Source organism: Sorex fumeus, unplaced genomic scaffold (genome assembly GCF_029834395.1).
Source record: "Sorex fumeus unplaced genomic scaffold, SorFum_2.1 ptg000072l, whole genome shotgun sequence".
In the NCBI taxonomy this organism is placed as follows: Eukaryota; Metazoa; Chordata; class Mammalia; order Eulipotyphla; family Soricidae; genus Sorex; species Sorex fumeus.
In genome coordinates, this window is record NW_026606129.1 from 36,327,251 (window position 1) to 36,351,194 (window position 23,944).

At 43.4% G+C, this 23,944-nt stretch overlaps 1 protein-coding gene across 2 annotated transcripts in view; it reads right to left on the bottom strand.

Annotated features, from left to right (window-relative positions):
* The window catches only part of UBP1 (upstream binding protein 1), a 64,769-nt gene that overhangs the window by 5,253 nt on the left and 35,572 nt on the right, over positions 1-23,944 (bottom strand). Inside the window, exons 5-14 of one of the 2 annotated variants that reach the window (XM_056128935.1) lie at positions 20,660-20,765; positions 20,038-20,144; positions 17,500-17,652; positions 17,293-17,403; positions 16,734-16,841; positions 10,720-10,823; positions 8,412-8,466; positions 7,693-7,786; positions 3,858-3,948; positions 2,996-3,114 (exon numbers count right to left, since the gene is read on the bottom strand). In XM_056128935.1, the coding sequence (XP_055984910.1) occupies positions 2,996-3,114; positions 3,858-3,948; positions 7,693-7,786; positions 8,412-8,466; positions 10,720-10,823; positions 16,734-16,841; positions 17,293-17,403; positions 17,500-17,652; positions 20,038-20,144; positions 20,660-20,765 (1,048 nt within the window). The remainder of the gene's footprint in view (positions 1-2,995; positions 3,115-3,857; positions 3,949-7,692; positions 7,787-8,411; positions 8,467-10,719; positions 10,824-16,733; positions 16,842-17,292; positions 17,404-17,499; positions 17,653-20,037; positions 20,145-20,659; positions 20,766-23,944) is intronic. The other variant, XM_056128936.1, reaches the window with a different exon arrangement.

Below are 23,944 nucleotides of genomic sequence, written 5' to 3' on the forward strand. Positions count from 1 at the left end.
ATATCCTTGAATTGCATACTTAAAATGGAAGAATTCTGTTACGTCAATTATACCCAAAGAAAGCTTTTTAAATGAACAAATACGTCTGCGGAGATGACTGGAGCTTGTGCTTTGCATGTGTGAGTCCCAGGTTCATTCCCTGGCACTGCGTGGTCCCCCAAGCACAGATGTGGCTCCAAAACAAAAATACTTTATTTCTAGAAATATATAAAAAGGGCCCCTAAAAGGTCGTTTCCAGTTCAGCAGTAATCCTAGTACTAACAATCTTGTTTTTAAAAAATTGGGTCACAGTGAATTAGTTACAAAGTTTCGGGCATACAATGTTCTAACACCAATCCCTCCACCAGTGTCCCACTTTCCCATCCACAGCCCCTTCCCCCAACCCATCTCTATGAAGGCATATTCCCCTTCACTACTGTCCTAGTGTTTACTTCCCTAACTTATCCCCCTCCAGCCCCACCCCAATGGCAGTCTTCCTACTGAAGACCAGCTGTGCTCTTTATCTCTATTGCCTTTGCCCAGTTGGTATTCCCTTGTAAACTGAGTGATCATTCTGTTACTACTTTTTTTTTTTGAGGGGGGTGTGGGGAGGCGAGAGTTGAATTGGTGTTCAGGGTTTATTCCTGGCTCTGTGCTCATGGATCACTTCTGGTAGCACTCGGGACCATATGGAGTATTGGGATTGAACCCAGGTTGGCCTTGTGCAAGCCAATGTCCTACCTGCTATACTATCACTGTGCAGTCTACTGACAATCTAAAGGCACAAAAAGAGCTGCCTGTCTCTCCCCTCTACCCACCACCTCAAGAATTAAAAACACATACAAAAGATACCACATGGAAACCTAAGGATGTGGTCAGTGAAGCCTCCTTCTTTACGGAGTTCCAGCAGCTGTCCACCTAGTGTTCTGTGTTTCTGGAACAAATGTAACTTAGTAAGCAGACACTGTCGGCATGGTGCCTGGCACATCTGCAGTGAATGAGTCTTACAGATCCTGCTTAATTACAGATTCAAGTGAGACACCAATCGGAGTATCAATAGTTAGAACTATGCTTCCCCAAATCAGAGTTTTCCTTTGGTGTGGATATGGGGCAACTGTACATTAGTGAAAGTTTTAGATTTTGGAACTATGAGATTAAGACCACAGAGAGATGAGCAAAAGTTTCTACCCAGAGGTTCACGGTAATTTTCTCATGAAAGTTACTGTCTCTGTGGCATGATCCAGGGCTCTGTGGTGCTAAGTGGCAGCAACTTTTCCACGTTCTGTGGACTAGCAGCTAAAAACCTAGAGCATGGGGACGAATCTACAGTCAGTGTGGGCCAAACTCAGACTCCTCCTCAACCATGTGTATTTGATCAGAACAGTCCATCCATCACCTCCAGGTTGTCCATGGCTGTTTGGGCCCTAGTAGAGCAGAGATGAGTGGGAGAAAGGCCCCCATTCCACATAGCCAGTGATATTTACAACCTGGCCTTCTAGAGAAAAAATTTGCTGACCCTTACCTGTCCTGGGCTACCAATCTAGTGTGTGACAGTCCTAATCATAAGAGGGCTAATGTAATGTAATGAGTACAAAAGATCTTAGCATTTTATGCTTCAAAGATTAAAATCCTCTATTTTTAGGGGCTGGAGTGATAGCACAGCAGGTAGGACGTCTGCCTTGCACGCGGCCAACCTGGGTTCGATTCCCAGCATCCCATATGGTCCCCCAGCACCGCCAGGAGTAATTCCTGAGTGCAGAGCCAGGACTAACCCCTGAGCACCGCTGGGTGTGACCCAAAAAGCAAAAACAAAAACAAAAAACCCTCTATTTTTAGTCTTAAAATTCAAGTCTGACACTAAAATGATCCCAGCAAAGAAAAGCTCTCAACAACCAGGCTCTTCTTGGGAATTCAGAGTAAAATTTAAATCACAAAGCGTCATTTAGACTGAAAGGGCTTCCCTCAGTTCCACAGCATGCTGCCTCTACAGTGCTGCCAGCATCCTGTTAACAGATCGAGGGACCAAAGGTAATATACCTACCTCCCACCCGAGAAAAGAGGCTTCAAGATAGTGGTTTTCAACCTTTTCCCTACCTGTCAGCCAGTGAAAACGGAAATATTTCATGGATCACAAAGGCCAAAAATTAAAAAGTTATAGTACTATTTCATGAATTCATTTTAAAATCTAGTGTCAGTGAACACTTTACCCAGGTGCGACTTGTATTAATGGCAGGAACATTTTTGCAGACTGATGGCTGAAAACCACTACTTCTGGGGGAAAAATAAAACTTGCTTGAAGGACCACAATGAAAGGAGGGAAGAAGCCTTGCCTGTGCTCTTTTCCCCCTCCCTTTTTTGGGCATATCTGATGATGCTCAGGGGTTACTCTGGGCTCTGCACTCAGTAATCACTCCTAGCAGTGCATGGGAGATTATATGGGATGCCAGGGATGGAACACAGGTCAGCCGCATACAAGGCAAATGCCCTCCCCTCTGTATGACCGCTATGGCCCTCTTGCTTGTTCTCTTTCCTACAAGGGAAGATACCCCCATTCTCAATAGGAAGAGAGTGGAGTTCTCAAGCCTGAAGCCCAAGGCAGGCCCAGCATAAAGCTCTCCAGGCTGGTAGGATTAGGTTGAGATAAGCAGACCTACCTGGCTCAGGCGCATAGCTGCATCTTTGTACAAATCTTATCTTAGGTACTTAACCTCAGCCAGTAAAAGGAAATATTAAAAAATCCTCCTTTCTTGCCAAGTTAACAACGTGACACCTTTATCATTTTAATAAATCTGAGGCTCAAAAAGCAAAAACTCCTGGCATTCAGAGCCACAAAGAGCCACGGTTCTGAGAGTACTGACACAGGTCGTGCATTGGTGTCCTGTCTCCCGAGGCTGTGACCCTCCCCCTGCCACTCAGCAGTCGCACCCTGACATTAGAAAAGAACACTGCCAAGGTGACCAGAACCCGTCTCCTGGCCTTGCTGTCAGAAAGGAAGCCGAGAGACCTTGATACCCACCATAGGGCGTCCCGCTGCCATTGTCGCCCCCACTGCCCGCACCCTGCTGCTGTGCGTGCAGTGGGGTGCCACCCGGCTGTTCCTGGCAGACGTAGATGGTCAGGCGGGGCCTGACCGACCTGCAACCAGAAAATGAATTTATGAGCTTGGGCGAGAAAACTGGCTCACATGTGGACAGATACACATATACACTGTTTCCTTATGAGAACTTTACAGTGCTATTTCATCATACAGAGTTATTTAATGATGAATATAAAAACACCTCATACCAACTATCAGAGGTGAACTCATTGATGATCAGAGTGTAAACTACTGACACGATCTGCCAGATGTTGGTCAACTTAAATTTCAAGATGAAGTTAGCAATTTAAAATCAGTAAGCTTCAATTTTAATGGAATTCTCACATCACAAATCCAAAAAGAGCAATGACTGAATATGATCTTTACAAAGGAGCATAGTTTATGATGCTATCATTTTAATTAACAATCAGAAGTTTACATTTTTACTATTTAGTAGTAGTCATATGATCTTGAGAACCATAGATTCTGTATTGCTCACCGAAATGAGAAGTTTGTTTTCTTGGCAACAAACCCAGTCGTCTTCAAGATATCAGTACTGCCCATGTGCATTTTTCTACCAGTCTTACAGTCTACCTCTGCCCTCATCAGTGCCTGCATCATATTGTCCTGCCCTGAAGGTGTACACAAAACAGTCTTCTCGTGAGCACGGTCTGCCACTGTGCAACGCGCACACAGGCACACGCCCACCTCGCGTGGACACACATTCTGCCCGATTTTCCCACGGAAGAGAGAGTCACTCTTCTTCCAAGTGAAAGAGTTCCTTTTAAACACCATGTTTTACCTTGACTTCAGTGAATTATAGAGCCGAATTCCATCGGCTGCACCACAAATTTGTACTAAATCTTCCTTTGTCAACTTTAGTAAGTCGGCACCTGGAGAACAGCAAAAGCAGATTCTTAACAAAACACATGAAACAAAACGACTAGCAGTCCTGTTGGGCATCAGTCTGCAGAGCAAAGCAGAGTAAATTCACAGGAATCCAAAGTACATATACATACAACAGAGGTTCCCCAAAATAAGTGGCCTACAGCACCCCTACCGGGGGACTAATATCACACAGCACTGGCCTACCCTGTTTGAGCAAACAGAAAGCACCCTCCAGTTGTACGTAAGGCTTCTGCTGCCCTCCCCAGGGAATTTTCTCACCCAGCCTGGGATATGCATGAGCACACAAGCATTTTTGCCCACACACCTGCCCCTCTGAGTCGAGAAAGCGCTTTCCTTTACCTTCTGGGCTTAAGAAAGAACTTAAGCCCAGAGATGGACAAATCTAATCACCGAGACAGGGCTGTCTGTTTCAGTTTTCACTGCTGACCTTATTTTGACTAGATGGTGATGTGCAGACAAATATAATTCTGATTTTGAACCTATGTAATAACTGTGAGATTCTGCCAGACCAATCTTTTACCAAAAAAGGAAAATCTGTACTATTCAGAGGTACAGCAGGTAGGGTGCATGCCTTGTGTGGCGCTGACTCAGGTTTGATCCTCAGCCCCACATATGGTCAGTCCCCTGAGTCCCATCAGGAGTGATCCCTGAGCACAGCAAGGTGTGCATCCCCTCAGTCACCCCAAAAGGAAAATCCAAAAAGCCAGTGTTTAAAGACTTGCCCAAGTCTCAGTAATTTTGAGACCTGGGATCAGGCTTCTTTGCACTGCAACATGCAAAGTGAAGGCAAACATGTGACCTACCCCTTTCAGCAACCACTGCAGCTCCAAACAGAAGCATGGCACAGAATTGCATTGTGTGGCCACAGTCTTTATTTCACCCCTTTGTTAACACCCAAGACACGGTTGACTAAAAGAAATAAAGTATCTTTCTAATATGTAACAGTAACAGTTTTCAGATCCTAAGTGATGGAATATGAGAGCACACATACCCCAGCACATGCATACACAAGACAAGAGAAGCGTGTCTTTAGTAAGGCAAACACCAAGAGAATTGTTTCTTGGAGCCACATCAGTCAAGATACTGTCGTTCGCTGTTCTCCTAGGCCCTGCCACAGAGCTGGGAATACAGGCTCCCAGTAGTGACCAGAGATATGTGCATACAAGTACCTAGCCCAGAGAGTGGGGGTGAATCTTGCGGACAGTGAATGGAACGCCCACAGGCTCTGATCTGGATGCCTGAAGCCTCCACACCTTCCGACTGTTGGGAAGCTCACACGATATAAAGACAAGCCAGAGGCGCCCAGTGAAATGCTGAGAACTCTCCAGGTGCAAATATGTGACCAGCTGGTGTAACAGGCATGACCTAGGGAACTCATCAGTGCCAACTGCCATCTTTTCTACGTGCCACATCTTCATCTGTCTTCTCTGTAAGGGTTCAAGATGCACCCATGCACCAAATACTGAAATCTGTTTCTAGTTACCATATAAAACAAACTTCACTGTATCATTGTCATCTCGTTGTTCATCGATTTCCTTGAGAAGGCACCAGTAACGTCTCCATTCATCCTAGCCCTGAGATTTTAGCAAGTGCCACACTGGAGGCTCTTTCAGGGTCAGGGGGATGAGACCCACCATTGTTACTGGGTTTTGGCATATCAAATACGCCACGGGGAGCTTGCCAGACTCTACTGTGCGGGCAGGATACTCTCGGGTTCTCCGAGAGCAAGAACTAGACAATAAGAGGTCGCGTGGCTGCAAATACACGCAAATGCGGCCGCGCGCTTCTGGAAGCTTGGTTTTATGGTCTCTGGGTCTTGGCCGTTGATGGAATTACAAACTTAGCACTGCAGTGTCCTCCTGTTGCTCATCAATTTGCTCAAGCGGGCCCAGTAACGTCTCCATTTTGAGACTTGTTGTCACTGTGTTTGGCATATTGAATACGTCACGGGTAGCTCGCCAGGCTTTGCCATGTGGGTGAGATACTCTCGGCAGCTTGCTGGGCACTCCGAGAGGGGCAAAGAAATCAAACCTGGCTCGGCCAGGCTGGCTGTGCGCAAGGCAAACGCCCTACTGCTGCGCTATCGCTCCAGCCCAAAGATTCATATTCAAATCACTGTCACTGTCCTCCTGTTGTTCATCGATTTGCTCGAGCGGGCCCAGTAACATTGTGAGACTTATTACTGTGTTTGGCATATAGAATACGTCATGGGTAGCTTGCCAGGCTTTGCTGAGTGGTCGAGATACTTTCGGTAGCTTGCCGGGCTCTCCAAGGGGCGGAGGAATCAAACTCGGGTTGGCCATATTGGCTGCGTGCAAGGTGAACGCCCTACCCGCTGTGCTATTGCTCCAACCCTACAAACTTAGTCATATAAAAAAGAAAAATGGAAACCACCTAGCAAATGACTTTCACTCAGCTTTTTTGCTTGTTTTTTCCTTTTCGGGGATTTACCAAGTGGTGTTTCAGGGCTTGCTCCTGGCTGTGCTCATGTCATATGCCACATGACAAAACAAGCACCCTACTTGCAGTACTCTCTGCCATTTTCTCATCCAGTGTATTTTAAAGAGACAAAAAGCTCCATGACGAATGAGTAATCACTGCACAGTACTACAATTCATAGGAGACCATGTCTTTGTCAAATAAGATTTCCTTAGCCCCAGATACACACACCTGTGCTCTTCTTCTAAAAAGGCGTAAGCAGTGTTCCTATGGCCCCACCATGGGAAAAAAGGCTGACTAGCAATTTTATGTGGCCCCTCATTCCCTAGGATGTGCCTGGTGAGTAGTGCTTGTCAGTGTTCGCAGAAAAGGGTCCAGGGGCCAAACATATTTGGGAGGTGCTGCCAACCCTGGTCCACCTGGTGCATCTAACTACTGCAGACCCTCGACACTGGTTTCCAGAGTACCACCTGCAGAAGCACTGCACCTTTTAAAATTCCATCTAAATATACCGAGTTCACTGTGCAAGAAAAATAATTACACTGAGGTTTATAAAAACCAGACCTGAGTATATTCATACCATGCAATACTACACAACAATACAAAGAACCAACTACTGGTACATCCAACAGCTTGAATAGACTGAAGGCCATTGTGCTGAATGGGAAAATGCCCATCTCTAAACATAACGTATTATATGATTCCATTACTGAACATTCTCTAAATGACAAAAGCAGATGAATGGTTGCTAGGGAAATAGGGAGAGAGGAGAAGGGGCGTGGGCAACACAAGGAAGAGCCTTGTGGCAATGATTCTGTATTGTAACTTCAATGGCAGCTATGCCGACATGCATGGGACAAAATGACGCCTTTTCATTCCACTGACCGCACCAATGTCCACGTGTTGGCTTTCCTATGGACTACAATGATGTGAGAAATGGAAAGGGCACAATGGAGTGTCTCTGCACTATCCTTTCATCTTACTGTAAAGCAAAAATTATTTCAAAATAATAAATTAACAAATGAAAAGTGGCCATGACAAACACAGCGTGCAGGAGGCGCTGACTGGTCATAATCAGCGTCCTGCTGGACCAGCACCCAGCAGGGATGCATGATGATGTCATCAGGGTAAGTGAATGACAGGAGCACAGGACTTCCCCGTGTGTGTGTGGGGGGGGGGGGAGGCGGAGGAGCGGCGGGGAGGGGGGACATTTCTCAATGAGCTTATAATTATTCAGAAATTGAAAATAAAGTTAATAAAAGCACAAAACAAATAAAAACCACACACACCTGAAAAATTGGAGAACAGTCTTGTGTAGGAGGAAAATCTGTTCTTGAGCAACCACTGCTGTGTTTCCTGGGTGGTGGCTGCGGGCTGAAGTTGCTGTAATCACACAAAAGCGACAATTCAAACTCCCTCAAGATGGCCCAAGTTACTGGCGTGTAATTACACAAAAGGGACACTTCAAACTTACTCAAGATGGCCTAAGTCACTGATGTGTGATTAAGATCATGCAAATAAAACTCAGAAATCTGACAGTTTTAAAAGTAAAGTAACAGAGAAGAACAAAGGTTTGTGCTTTTAAAGACCTTGGTAGAGTCTTGGAAACGCAGGCTCGGAGGCCAAGGTGATAATTCGCGTCAGAGAGCACACCTTGTCACTGGCAAGGCCCTCAGTTCTGGCCCCCACGCCAGCTGAGGGAAGCACTAGGCCCAAAGAGCACCGAGTCTCCAAGCTCAGTACTGAGCCTTCAGGCCCAGATTATCAGCTGAATGTCACCCATGTCCCTCCCTCCCCCACACAATGATGGGGGTTGCCTTATATAGAGTAAAATAATAAAAATGCTGGACTTCCGGGCTGGAAAGATAGTACAGAAGGTAGGACGCTTGTCTTGCATGCGGCCAACCCAGGTTGGAACACTGGCATCCATATGATCCCCTGAGCCTGCGAGGAGTAATCCCTGAGCACTGCTGGGCATGCACACACCAAAAAGCAAACAGATACTTACTTCACCAGAGGACTGTGAAACTCCATCTCCCTGATGATTTGGGGAAGAAGAATTGCTATGAAGAATGGAAAAAGAATGATTAGGATAGGAGTCTGTTTTGTTTAGATTGTGTTGATTTTTGGGCTACTCCCAGTGGTCCTGAAGGGCTACTACTGGTTTTGCTGAATGAACAGGCAGCGTTGGGAGCCAAACCCAGGAATTCTGCAAGTAAATCACGTACCCTAGCCCTGTGAGCCTCCACCTGGGTCCAGAATGTGCATTTTTAAGTGACAATATTAAAGGCACTTCAATTAGGCAAATTTAAAATAAAACTGGCTCCAAGAAAAGCACATTTTCAGTAAGAATTCTGGAACTGGTCAGGAGTGAATATGATGGTGCAATAAGGACAGAAGACAATTTTTTTTCCTTTTTGGGTCACACCCAGCGATGCTCAGAGGTTACTCCTGGCTCTGCACTCAGGAATTACTCCTGGCAGTGCTCGGGGGACCATACGGGATGCTGGGAATTGAACCCGGGTTGGCCCCGTGCAAGGCAAATGCCCTACCTGCTGTGCTATTACTCCAGCCCCAGAAGACAATTTTTTAATTGGAGCCTCCTCCTCCATCTGTTCTAGTAAGAATTACTTTCAGAGGTGCCAAGAAAAGAGGGAACACATATCAGTTTAATTAGGGGGAAAAGAAGAAGTCAAGTAAGAGAGTTAAAAATTAACTATCTTATTAATTTGTAATTAGTAAGCTCCTGCAGGGGCTGGAGGTATAGCACAGCGGGTAGGGCGTTTGCCTTGCACACGGCCTGACCTGGGTTCGATTCCCAGCATCGCATATGGTCCCCTGAGCACCGCCAGGGGTAATTCCTGAGTGCATGAACTAGGAGTAACCTCTGAGCATCACTGGGTATGGCCTACCCCCCAAAAAAAAAACCTGCAAAAACAAAAAACTACTTTATGAAAATGAGGTACAAGAAGGCATAATTCAAGTGAAAGGAAAAGAAAATAAGAGGAAGAAAGCAAACTCCCTTGATGGGGCCGGAGAGACAGTACAGCAGCAGGGCACTTGCCTTGCATGTGGCAGACCCAGGTTCAATCCCCAGCACCACATATGATCCCTTAAACTCCACTAGGAGTGATCCCAGAACACAGAGCCAGGAGTAAGTCCTGAGTACTGTAGAATGTGATCCAACACCCACCTACTCGTTCTTCCAGTTTCTGGAGTAAAATAAAAATGAAAACCAACAGGGATATTGCAGGTCTGACTTTCCTGGGTCAGTTCTTCAAAGTCTTAGAAAAGGGCTCAAGAGATGGTAGGAGGGGAAAGGTGCCTGGGGAGCTGCAACATGACCCTAGTTTGAATCTGGGTTTCACAGACAGGCCCCCAGAGCAGAAGCAAACACTGGGTCAAGTTCACCATCCCACCCCCATTTCTAAAGCCACGGAACATCTTCAGAAACTGGAAGTCCTTCAAAGTTTGTATTTTGAAAGTGTTGGGAGTGAGGAAAAAGGCACAAAATAAACTCCCTCTCCCTCCCTCCCTCTCTCTCTCTCATAATGCATTAAAAGATATTCTTTGTGATAAATTAAATATTTTTTTGGGGGGGCAGGTCACACCCGGCGATGCACAGGGGTTACTCCTGGCTCATACACTCAGGAAGTACTCCTGGCAGTGGCTGGGGAACCGTATGGGATGTTGGGAATTGAACCCGGGTCGGCAGCATGCAAGGCAAATGTCCTACCCACTGTGCTATTGCTCCAGCCCCTAAATTAAATCTTAACATGTTCAAGTAATAATTCATCTAAACAACTGCCTCTCTCTATTCAATTTACTTTGGTGGTGGGGAACCCACACCCAGTAGTGCTCACAGATCACTCCTGGCAGGGCTTGAGGGGACCATATGGGGTGCCAGGGATTAAACCAGGTCTGCTGTGTGCAAGGCAAGTGCCTGGATTCCCCACTGTACTATCTCCTCTGCTCCCTTTTCTATTCATTCTCCCCTACAATGAAGCTATTTTTACTGCATAAAGAATACATTGGCTATTTCTTAAGCATGACCCCCACCTTTCTGTTTATTTGTTTTAAGAAAAAAAAAAAACCACAACTTCCCCAGATGTGAATGTGTGCAGCACAAGGGTCCGGGCTAGGAGCAAAGGAACTGGTATGAGATGTTTTCCCTCTGAAATTTAGGTAGCGGCTAAGTTTCAATAGGTTTCAGAGATGTTTTTTCAGAAAGCTGCTCTAAAGGGAAAGGGAGATGCTGGAGGACAGGTCTCAGGCAGCTGCAGGGATGCCCCCCCCACACACTCACACACCAGTACCTGTCTGGGACGCTGCCAGTAGTCTGCTGTGGGGAGGTGAACGCAGGCGCTGTTGAGGGGCTGTTATTCACATAGGTTGTGGGCACATCAGGCCACGGAGAACACTGAGGACAGAAATAAAAACTATTTAATATACACTTAAATGCACATGGATCTATTCCAATTCACACTATAGTCCGGTCAAATGCAACATTTTATAACAGAAGACACCTGACACTCACCAAGCAACCCCACAGAAACACCAAATTTGCTTCGGTGTGGCACTGAGAAATTTTACCTGCTGTCTGCGTCTAGATACTGATTTATCTTAGAAGACCTGAAGTGATGATAGCAGCAAAAATTTACAAAGACATTTTAAATGAACACTTATTGTACAATTTGCTTTTCAAAACTTCCACCCGCCCCCCCACCCCGTCCCTCAGTATCCCCAACAGGTGCCTTGATCAAGGCTCAGAACAACAGAGGTAAGGAAGGGGCTCGTATGCAACACCCAACATCACTGGGCCAGTGGCTCTGTCCAAGCCTCATTCCCAAAGAGCAGCCTCACAGGTCCAGCTGCTTCCTTAGCTCTAAGAAGAGATAGGTCCAGCATCAAAATTCATCAGCTGTGTCTGCTCTGCTGGTATCTACCTGTTCCTGTTCATATTTATACTGCCGGTTGGGGTGTTGTAGACTCAATCGTTTTTCAATCACAATTCTAACAAATACTGAGAAGATACAAAGACACTAACACAATTAGGTGAGCTGAAAAAGCTGAAGTCTTCAGGGCAAGATGGCCTCAAAATAGTGATCTTTTTCACTGCAGGAAAACTGGGGGTGGGGCAGGGCAATACATCTGGCAGTGTTCAGAGGCTTATTCCTGGTTCTGTGGTTAGGGGAGCATATGTGATGTGGGGACTGAACCATAGTCAGCCACACGCAGGGTAAGTGCCTTAACTCTTGTATTCTTTCTTTATCCCTGGTACACATTCTTTCTAAAACTAAGAACCAGCCTGAGAACACTCTCGATTTTTCAAGTCCCCTTTCATAATCTCTCTTTACACACAAAAGAGGGTATCATATCTCACTGTGGCTGTTGGATAGAAGACTTCCCAAAATGCAAAATGCAAAAAAAAAAAAAAAAAAACCCACTCAAAATTTTTACGACAGATACTAAGAAAATATATAACTCCAGTGACTAAAAAGTCTCCTGGCAAGCAGTTTTCAAAGTTTTACTTTCCAAAATAAGAGAAAAATTAGGTGGTTCTGTTGCCAATTGAAATACTGAAATAACTACTAAGAGTTTCTGCACTATCTCTTCAAAAGGTTTGCACCACCAGGAGTTATTCCTGAGTGCATGAGCCAGGAGTAACCCCTGTGCATCACCGAGTGGGACCCAAAAAGAGAAAACAAAACAAAACAAAACAAAACAAAGATTGCAGTATCAAAATGACACTGCTGAAAGGAAAATAAAGATATATAAAAAGCTTCTCTTATGTACTGAAAGAGATAAAATCATAATTTAATTATGGTCTATCCAAGATGCATTCCCAATAACCTGGCTCTGCTCATGAATTACTCTTGGCAACACATGCAGTTCCACATGCAGTGCCAGGAATCAAACCTGGGTAGACTTCTTGCAAAGTAAATGCATTCCCCCTGCACTGTCTCTCCAGCCCATCTATTACCCTACCTCCCCTCCCACCCTCTTCGGGGCCACACCTGGCAATGCTCAGGACTTAATCCTGGGTCTGTGCTCAGGGGTCACTTCTGGTGGGGACTGAGGGACTGGGACGCCAGGGATCAAACCTGGGTTGTCGGCATGCAATGCAACTGCTGCACTAATTTGCTCTGATCCTGTTAACTTGTTTTCCTACTTAACAGTTATTCATCAGAATTCCTATGGTATGTTGTTTCAATAAGTGGGCACCAAAATAATACAGTTCTGTAAATAGCTAAGAGCCTTACATCACTGGAAACGTTAAAAAGTAGAATTTACATTCATACAAATTTGTTTTAGGTAGTAGTAGAGATAATCTGAGATCAAGAAAGATATCAAGGGGACCAGAGCGATAGCACAGCCGGTAGGGTTGCACATAGTCAAATTGGGAGCACTACCAGGAACAAACCTCTGACCATCTCCATAGGTGACCCAAAAAGCCAATAAATAAACAAATAAACAATAGTGGATGTCAAACTTCTATGATACTAGATTTCCTAAGATTATTTAAAAATACAATTAAACAGGTTTAACTTGAGTCATTATTCAAACTTATGATGAAACTTTTCATATGAAAATCTAAAAAATGTGCAAGAAAAATAAAAAATAGGATAAATAAAAATGTGCAAGAGATTTTTGAAAAATACTTAGGAGTGTGTGTCAAGAACATATAAGTGAAAAAAGAGACCGAAACACTCCGAGGACAGAAATAAAATCTGCTGGATGGTTACAGAAGACTCAAACATCTCTGATAACATCCAGAAAAATGTATGTAAGGGTAATAAAAATCAAAATCCTGGGCTGGAGAGATAGCATAGCGGGTAGGGCATTTGCCTTGCACACAGCCAACCTGGGTTCGATCCCCAGCATCCCATATGGTCCCCTGAGCACCGCCAGGAGTGGCTCCTGAGTGCAGAGCCAGGAGTAACCCCTGTGCATCTCCAGGTGTGACCCAAAAAGAAAAAAAAAATCAAAATCCAAGAAACCTTAATGTTCTTCACAAATACCCATTATCTCCTCAAATATAGGGGAAACAATCACAGGCTTATTGCTTCAACTATCAACTTTCAAAAATTAACCAAGTTGGACGGCTTTGCTCAGTTTACCACACGACACACCACTGTCTCTATAAATGATATTTTACACATTGCTTACTCTTTTAAACGGGGCCTCAGTCTTGCCTCCCTTCTTACAAAGTTTCATCTTCGTAGCTTCTAACACAGTTTGAGGAAGCCAAGTCCTTGCAAGCCCAACGGCTGCTCTAGTCATTTGGACAGCACATGTGCAAGGTCACCTCCACTGCCTGCAAGAGGTTCCTTATACACATAAACCTCCCCAGATACACAACATCTAAATAATGCAGACTTTCCTATCCCGGCTCCCCACATACGCTCTGGCGATTACTGACAGCTACTCAGCTGAAGAAACGGGCAGAGAACGGTATATAGCTGTAAGCCCCAAATTCCCCAGAACTCTACTCACATGGCTATTTCACATTCACATATCTAGAATTTTTTAGCAGTGGTAAAGTAGGGCTGCTAATAGTTGGCATCTATAAATTTCCCAGTGAGGCTCAACTCATAGAACAGGGAAATAACTGGTATTCCTAGTGTACAATGAAAGATGGTCCTGCTGGAGGCCTGGCCTACACTTTTAGCAAGTCTTGGATTCCAGATCTCAAATGGTCAAGCTGAGTGAAACACGTGGCTGCATATGTTCTACAGGTTTCTTCTGCAGTCTCAGCCCAGGAGGGTAAAGGCATGCCAAGGAATATTATTACATTTCTCCTACCTCATAATTCTTCCCTGTCTCTGAAAGAAAGCAATGGAACAAAGCCTGTGATTCCTGAGGACACCAGGCAACTCACTTAACACTGCCTGGCCTGGACTCCAACAGTCATGTTTTTGCTACACTGTAAACGATGTAAACAAAGTCCTTTCCTAGGGAGATTAAAAAATAATGGCTCCTCTTAAGACTGGAAATTGGCATTTCTGATCTGAACCAATATATACAGCTTGGAGGCAAAGACCAGTGGACAGACTACAGGCTTCTTTTCTTGTGGTGCTGGGGATCAAATTCAGGGCTTCACACACGCAAGGCAAGTGCTCTACTGTTGAGCATCAGCCCTGCCCCCATCCATCACTTCCCCTCCACCCCCCACCCGTCCTGAGAGTTTTCCTTTGAGGCATCTCCTAAGAATCAATAGCAGGGACCCTTTAAAATAATCTTTTTACATCATACCTATACCTTTTACACTGTTCAGAGGTAAGCTACGATCCCGGCCGCTCTTCCTACCCCCTTGCCCCCTATACGACCATACCCTGTGCACAGTGCTCAGGAGTTACTCCTGGCTCTGTACTTGCATTTCTCCTGGGATGCCTGGGATGGAACCCGGGTCGGCCACGTGCAAGGAAAGCGTCCTACCCGCTTATTGTACTATCCATCATTCTGGCCCCTAGAATATCCCTTTCTACTAAAGCCAACTATAACTTCAAAAAAGTACCTGTCTTTGTAGGCACCTGAAAAAAATAGATGAAGTACTTCAAACTTTCTTACGGGATTAATACGTTCTTTCTATTAAAATGTGGGGCCACACCCAGCAGTGCATCTGGGTCATGGGTGCCGGGGTCCACTCAGGCTCACAAACATAAAGCTTGTGCTCCATCACCTGAGCCATATACCATCCCTTGCTTTAAAAAAAAAAAGAATTCCAAAGAGGGGCTCTAGCACCCCAGAAAATCAATCTTGACCAAATCAAAGGTAATTGAGTGGGTGCGAGCAATAAGCACCAGGAAGATGTGAAATCCCAGGCCAGTGAACTGCTGACGTTTTGCATACTTTAGACTTGTGTTAAGAATCGTTTATAATTTATTAATAATTCTAACATCTTTAGTTCTGGGCTATCACTGGGTTTTAAAAAATTACGAATTTTCAAGAAACCATTCGTTTTAAATAGTTCATACTAAGAGTTCGAGTTACCAGGGTCTGCCCCCAAAAGTTTACTAAGACCCATTTGTGAATCTTCAGCTGGAAAATCAGAAGAAGATAAAAACATAAAATTGGAGCAATGAGTATTCTGGTAAAGAGGTTTTCCAGTTCCCATCAAGTTTTGATTTGACTTTTTAAAAGCCCAGTTGAAGTACAGCATGTATGTTCCCATGGTACTTAAACCAGTGCACTTTCAATTTTATTACATAAAGAAATACTTAAAACATTTTCACTCACTGCTTTAATTCGAAAATGAGAATTTATAATAATGCATGTGACTTTCAAAGTCTACTGATACATGAGTTAGAGCAAATACTCCATTTTTGGCACCTCCATCACACAAACACTACAGTGATGAATAATGATGAATAACACTAAAGCATAAGACTTTTTTTGAAAGTCTGTGAAAAGTTATTTAAATGCTGTGTATTTACATTAATTTGGGGTACATGGGGCAGGGGAGGGACAAGAAGATACTCCTTTGTGGACCACTAGAGTAAGAGTTGCAGTATATAGATTTGAATAATGTAAAACAAAGATTTGCTATACTCCAGCTGACAAAGTTCATGTTTAACCAAGAGCCCCAAGTGCAGGACAGCAAGGTGCACTGTTCAGGCTGCAGCATGCAGTCACAGCGTAGGTGGGCCATGGGGAAGCGCTAACAGTCAAAGACGTTTCTACCAGTGCTGCCAAACAGGCTTTTAGAAGCACAGACAGACACGCATTCTTATACATGCAGGGAAATGTGACACAGTAATGCATGTTAATGCCAAGCTTGCTGCTGCCATTTCGTTAGAGACCCAGGACATTTTCTTATCTGTCATACACAGGAGAAAACAAAATTTTTGTTAATTACACAAAATGTAGTCATTGTACTGAAAGTATTTCCAATTCACTTCCGTGCTCTTGAAGGGAGGGAGAGAAAGAGAAAGAGAAAGAGAGAGAGAGAGAGAGAGAGAGAGAGAGAGAGAGAGAGAGTTGTGTTTCTGTGTGTGTGTGTGTGTGTGTGTGTATGTGTGTGCAAGCGCAGGGGAGGGTGGAAGGGGGAAGGAGGCAGAGAAGGAACAAATATTTCTGGGTGTCATTTTTCCGTCCAAAACCACCCACTATGGTCAACATTGTTTTTGCTTGGTTTGAAAGTGTTAGATTTAGGAAATTTTCCTCAGTGAGGAATAAACAGAAAGCAGGAAGTCTAAACAAAGGCAAATTAAATCAAGACAAGGACATCAAAACCAAATTTGGCTTTACTTTTCGGTGGAGGTTGGTCCTATATCTAACACTGCACAAGGTCTCTTGCACAATGAAAAGAGAAGCAGAAGTCCCTTACACTGCCTCGCTTTGCCAGAGAATCACCGTAGTCTGCTGGCAAAGTCCGCTTGCTGGACTTTTTCTGCTCATGTTCAACTGCATCTTCAATTATAGGCTCAAGCCTCATCTGGACAAACACCAAAGATTGGGATCAATGTCTTTTCATTATACAAAGAAAGATCTAATACCCTATTTTATGCCTCTGCAGTCCAATTAAATAAACGTATGACTAGCAAGATTCAAAGTTAAAGAAAATGCAAAACCCCAGCAGTGATTTTAAAAAAGATTCAGATGGTCTAGGCCCCAACTTAATTTTCTGCCAAATGTCAAAGTTTTAAAGGTCTGTTTCTAAGACCTGATTGGGATTTCAGCATCTTCATCCAAAAGCCCACCCAGGAATTTAATTCATTAAAACCCCCAAATTAAAAAAATTAATATACCCACAGATTTCACAACGAAGACTGTCAATTTGCTACCCAATCTTCCCCAACCCAATTGTAGCCAAACTCCTCTTTAGAGACAGTGCTAACAAGCAAACCTCTGCTGCCTCTCAGAACCCAAGATGCAACTCGCATTACCTCTGTGAGGATTGTGGTATCATAGGAGGGTTGATACTTTTCTTTTTCGTGAGCAGTTCTCTTCTCCATCTTCTCTCTGTCAGTTTTTTGTTTCCTGTCTGCACCTTTCGGCTTAAAAACAAAGGAGATTACTTCATTTATTAGAGTACACAATTTTACAAGCAAGAGCAAGCCTTTATTACCGAAAGCCAGTTCTCTGCCTCTTACCTTAAAAACTTTGATTTGGCAGCTAGCTGAGTGTAGGTGATCTGTGTATTCTCCATTGTCATTCTGCTTAAAGGTATCAACCTGGATTCTAAAAGGCACTCCCTTTTCACCTCCATGCTTCCGTGGAGTAAATTCTGTGCTGATGCAGTGTACCTAGAAAATAATTTAAATGCAAATGGTCTCAAAGTATGGCTCCTTTCATTCTTGTAGTTCATTCCCTCTTGGATGTCTTGCCACCATTTTAAGTTCAAGGTCCTTTAGAAATAACTCCTACATATTGCTCCCATGCCTATCCTGAATTTCTATCATTTTTTACTACAAAAATCCAAATAAACCTTTCTGAACATTCGGAGGGAAATAAGCTCTTCCCCATTCTAATGCCTCTCCTTTAGTGGAAATTAAATAGCTACAAGATTCATATCAAAGCTACAACATTCTATCCCCACTCAAGATGCAATGCTCTTCTCAGACCTGGGGTGGCTCCCTCCTGAGCAGTCCTCACCTTATCAGTCCTCACCTTCCACTGTCTGCCCTCTGCTGCCACTACCCAACTTGAGACAATCAACTGTTCTTATATATTGCAACGTGTGAAATGTGGCTTAAGGAGTTTCCAAAGTCCAGAAGAAAGACCACTACTTACCCCACTTGTACTCTGCTAAATTCTTCAGCAAACCTTCAAAGTTCACAGAGACCACCAGGGCAATATTAATCTAATACCACTTCTGTCCTCTCTCCTAGTTTCAACCTGATGACACCTTTAGAGTACTGCACAGTGAATCTTAAGCCTTTAGGAATCTCTGACTGTTACTCATTCTCTCTCCTTAAAGACTAACATGACAAATGACCTCTGTGACTGTGCACTGCCTGAGATATACAACAGCTTTCACAATCTTTACTCGCTGCATATAGCTAGTTGTAGCACTGTCCTCCCGTTGTTCATTGATTTGCTCGAGTGGGCACCAGTAACGTCTCCATTGTGAGACTTGTTGTTACTGTTTTTGGCATATCAAATATGCTACAGTAGCTTGCCGGGCTCTGCCATGTGGGCAGAATACTCTTGGTAGCTTGCCAGGCTCTCCAAAAGGGACAGAGGAATCGAACCCGGGTCGGCTGTGTGCAAGGCAAACACCTTACCCGCTGTGCTATCACTCCAGCCCATAGCTAGTGATCCTGCCAAAAATATTATTCAACTAATCTGAACCATGTCCATGGTGATTGTTAGTTGATATGGTATAATATAGGGTAAACTAGAGAAACACAAAATTCTAAAGATTCTATACAGTTTACACAAACCATTGTCTACTTAGGCTGGTCAGTAATTAAGTAGTTTTTTTTTTCCCCTACACAAAGACTGAATGAATATGTACTAGCTCTAATTCTACCACCTACAAATTTTAACACATTAAGTTTATTTTACACTGGGAACTGACTATATACAATAACATTTATTAGCCTTTATATGTCTAGTGGATTTTTTCTTTTTTTAATGTTTTGGGTCATGCCCAAATGGTGTTCAAGTCTACTCCTGGCTCACTTGCTCAGGGGTTACTCCCAGTGGTGCTGAAGTTCTCTGAGCTATCTGACCTCAATATTTATGCCTTAAAAACTTATTTCTTAGAGCTAGAGAAATATTACAAAGGTTATAGTGCTTGATCTGCATGCAATCTTGGTTCAATCCCCAGCACTACATGATTCCAGTGCCCCAGCAGTCATATCTGGTTTGGTCCTTGGCGCCATATGTAATACCCCAAGCATCTCCAGGTGCAATCCCGACTTTAGAGGAAAGAGTAGGCCTTGAGCACTGTTGGGTGTGGTCAAAAACTAGTGAAGGAAAAATTTTTCATTTCTTAAGAGCTGGAAAGAGAAGTTAAACATGCACCCTGCAAGTAGCCAACCCCTGTTCAATCTCTGTACTGCATATGGTGCCCTGAGTACTGTCAGGGGTCACTTCAGAGCACAAAGACAGGAACAGCCTCTGAGCACCACTAAGTGACCCAAAACCCCTCTCACTTCCACCTCCTCAAATAAAAAATTATGCATTTAAACAGAATGCCTGGAAGCTAAAAGAATCCCATCAATAACCAAGATGGAGGAAGTAATTATCCAAGTCATCAGTATACAACAGGAATCATTATTACTGTCATCAACTTACTTTTGTGGCAGTTTGAAAATTTCAGTACTAGAAAACTTTAAAATAATTCGAGGATCTTAAAACTGTAGAGTTTCTCAACCCAATCCTTTAAACACCACTTTTGTTCAACAAAAATGCATTTTACAATAGATACAAGCTTTGATTGTTGCTGCTATCCTTGGCAAAAGGAACATTTAAATAATACTTTGCATAACAAATTGCATGAGTCTATAAATGAAAATATAGTAGAATGATTCCATTTTAACAGTGAATGAAAGGCAGCAAAAGGCATTACAGACATCAACAAGCATTTAAAGAAAACTAGATCAAGTGTCCAGAATTCAATTCCATCCATGGTCACCTAAATCACTAAGTAAATATGCTTCGATAAATATAAAAATGCAAACCTGAATGAAAGCAGACGTGCGCTTTGCAGGGTCCCACAGAAATTCAACTGCATTTAACTGGCTTGGGTTTGTCCTGGTGTCAATTATTCCCACAGACATTGGGATATCTATATTTTAAAAAAGAAGTTATATAGAAATTCATCCATTATGTTTATAGGCTTACTATGCCTAATAAAGTCATAATATCTCCATGCTACACTTTTTCCTCCACTGTTTTCCATGGTTAATCCAAAATCCACCTAATGAATATCCTAGTTTCTCCCATCCTGGTTTCTATTTCACTATATTAATATGATAAGTGGTATCCATTGAAAATGAAATAAATGGCTTTAAACTCATAGATATCTTAGTCGTGATTCTTTTAGAATCAAAGATAAGCTTTTGAACTATAAGACACTGGGGGTGGGGGAAAATGCCAGGGATTGACTTACATCTAATGCATGCAAGACATGCCATATACCACAGAGGTACATTCCAACCCTAGTAACAATTTTGAACAGTTAAACAACACAAGGCAACTGCTAACACTGAAACCCTTTCCATATATCCATACGTGGTGCCACCATATTAGTCAATACAGCAAAAAGGTCTCCTCCTCCTCATAGCCTGCAACCACCCGTACCTAAATCAAGAAGTCTGTCTCCTGGGCGATTCCATTTCCAACCTTCAAGTTGCTGATGCTCTGTGTACTGTAGCCGTCTGTCATGGAACACAACTCTGATGATGCTCTAGGAAGTAAGTGAGGGGTGGGGGGTCGGGGAGGAAATTAGCTTTCTCAGGTAAAATTAAAGCATTTTAATTGAGTTCATTTCTGTTGTTGGAGCCATATATGGCAGCAATGGAGGGGTTCAGGGGTATGTATGTGCACATGACCCAGAGAGTGTGTATAAAGTACCTAAGTGAATATATATATATATATATATATATATATATACACACACACACACACACACACACACACATATATATGCTAGAGCGATAGCACAGCGGTAGGGCATTTGCCTTGTGCGCCACCACCTGGCCAGGCCAGGTTCGATTCTTCCGCCCCTCTCGGAGAGCCCAGCAAGCTACCAAGAGTATCTCGCCTGCACGGCAAAGCCTGGCAAGCTACCCGTGACGTATTTAATATGCCAAACACAGTAACAACAAGTCTCAAAATGGAGACGTTACTGGGCCTGCTCGAGCAAATCGATGAACAATGGGAGGACAGTGATACAGTGCTATATATCTATATATATATGGTGTGTGGGATGTTGTGTGTGTGTGTGTGGGGGGGGTGTTATATGGTGCCATGATGAAACCAGTAAGGGTATGTGCAGGGTGAGAGTTATGTGGTGCCATGACTGGACGTAGTGTGTGTGTGTGTGTGTGTGTGTGTGTGTGTGTGTGAGAGAGAGAGAGAGAGAGAGAGAGAGAGAGAGAGAGAGAGAGAGAGAAGAGAGCAGTAAGGAGATTTACAGAGGGTGATGTATCACTTGAGCTACATCCTGCATTTCACTTCTTATGTGTTAACCTTTGAAAACAAATACTGTCATCAAAATTAAATATTTTACAAATGAATTAATTTGCTCTTAGATAATCTAGATACTCTTGGATTCTATTTACACAAAAATGAAAGTCACAAAATCATTATATAGGCATTATTTTTATTAAAAAATTTGAAAGCACAGTGGGTAGGGCATTTGCTTTGCACGCGGCCAACCTGGTTTTGATTCCCAGCATCCCATATGGTCCCCTGAGCACTGCCAGGAGTAACTCCTGAGTGCAGAGCCAGGAGTACCCCCTGTGCATCACTGGATGTGACCCAAAGAGAAAAAAAAAAAAAAGAATTAAGGTTAAAATTAAAGTAAGTGATCAAAACTAAAGTTAGTGATCAAGAATTCTATTTCTGGGACTGGAGCATATAGGTTGTTTGCTTTGTATGTGACCACTCCGGATTTGTTATCCAGTACCCCACATGTGCCCCCCAGCCCTGTCAGGAGTGATCCTAAAATAAGCAAAAGAACACACACACATTTCATTCACTCTAGTACCAACTCCACTAACAAATCCTGAGCTAATTCTCTGCTCTCCACCCACTCCTGCCCTCCTTTCTCCTCCCAGACATCTAAGGTACCAACTGATACTTCATTCTAGACCATCAAAGTGCACTTGAAAGCCAGATTTGCACTTGCAAGTGTTCCTAACATATTTATAAGTAACTTTTTCAGACTGTGATGCAATAAAATGGCTGTATTCTCAGTAGCTGGCCTAAATAATTCGTTCCTAATATGTATGAATACTACTTTAGTGCTCCTGCCCTACCATCTCCCAAATAACATGATTTCAAGACATGATGACTCATGATTTCTTTCTCTCTTAACCTGTGCATGTTGGTAAGTTCTCCCTAAGGATCACTGAGGTAGTCCTGGTGGCCCCTGAGCACTGTTCGGGAACACTACCCCCCAGCTGTCCACAAAAGTATTCTAAGTTTTGAATCCAGTCTTAAGGAACTCAATAATGGGCCCTATAATAGGTCTATTCCATTTTTAGAAGAAGACATGTATTAAAACCAAGTTCCAACTTTTAATGCTATTCTTTAAAAAAGTTTAAAAGGTCAGGGCTGGAGTGATAGCACAGCGGGTAAGGCATTTGCCTTCCACGCGGCCAACCCCAGTTTGATTCCCAGCATCCCATATGGTCCCCTGTACACCGCCAGGAGTAATACCTGAGTGCATGAACCAGGAGTAACCCAAAAAGCAAAAACAAACAAACAAAAAAAACCCAGAAGTTTAAGGTTTTTTACAGTTTTAAAATGAAAGTTTAAAAAGTCATCAGAAGTAAATTTTACTGAGTTCAAGTATATCTTCTCTTAAACTTATACATATATATGAAAGACGAGGCTGAATTTCAACCAGGTGTGGCAAAATTAGCTGATCTGTCCAAAACTGAGCCAATAGCACCATGCGGCCTGTCTAACAACAAACCATCTGGAACATGGGCTTGCCAAGAGAATCTTTAACATTTCTAAGCTTCTTAGACACTGGGAAATGAGGACTGTGAGTGTGTGCTTACTATAGATGAGACGGCCCAAAGGAAGAACAATAAGATCACCTAATGACAAAGAGTAGATGAGTCAATTCTCTCCTGCTCAAGTATACTGGGAGACCCCAGAAGCAGATGGGACAAACTGAAAGCTCATGTTGAGACACTGATCCAGAGGGGACCAGACCCACTTCCCCAAAAGGATTTTCCAATAGGCTTCCTGTCCCAGGAATGAGAGAGGTGCTAAAAGAACTCTCAGAGAACTCCCAGAACCTAAGGTGCTATGCAACTAACTGACTTTCTCAGAGACAAACAAAATTATAGTCCATAATAGTATCCACCCTCGTGATCACCCACGAATATGACAGATCCACTGAGGGGAGGAACTCAAAAATGGAACTGCAGCTTCATACAGGCTAGCTAGCATGCCTCTATGTCAAGATGAGATGATTAAGAGAACTTACGCCCTCCTAACATAGAGCAACCATGTGAAGTTTTGTGTTTTCCCAATTAAACTTCTCCATAAACCTTGCCCTACAGTGCTATGGAGCTTTCAACAAACCATGGTACAGGTGTGGTTGAAAGGATACACCTCTGCATGACACTAGAGGGGCAGGCACGGTTCTGAGCATCGCTCTAAAAGAACTGGGCTGACAGCCAGTGGCTATTCTTCTTATGCTGGAATGACTCTTTTCTTCATATATTTGCACACAGAAGAGAGATTTCTAATTTTAGATTTTGAGAGATGATGTTAAAGGACTTTTTGTTTGTGTTTTGGGAACACCTGATTCTGCACTCAAAGATCACTCCTGATAGGACTCAGGACCAAATGTGGTACCAGGCATTGAACTAGGTTGTGCAAGGCAAGCACCCTACGTCTCGG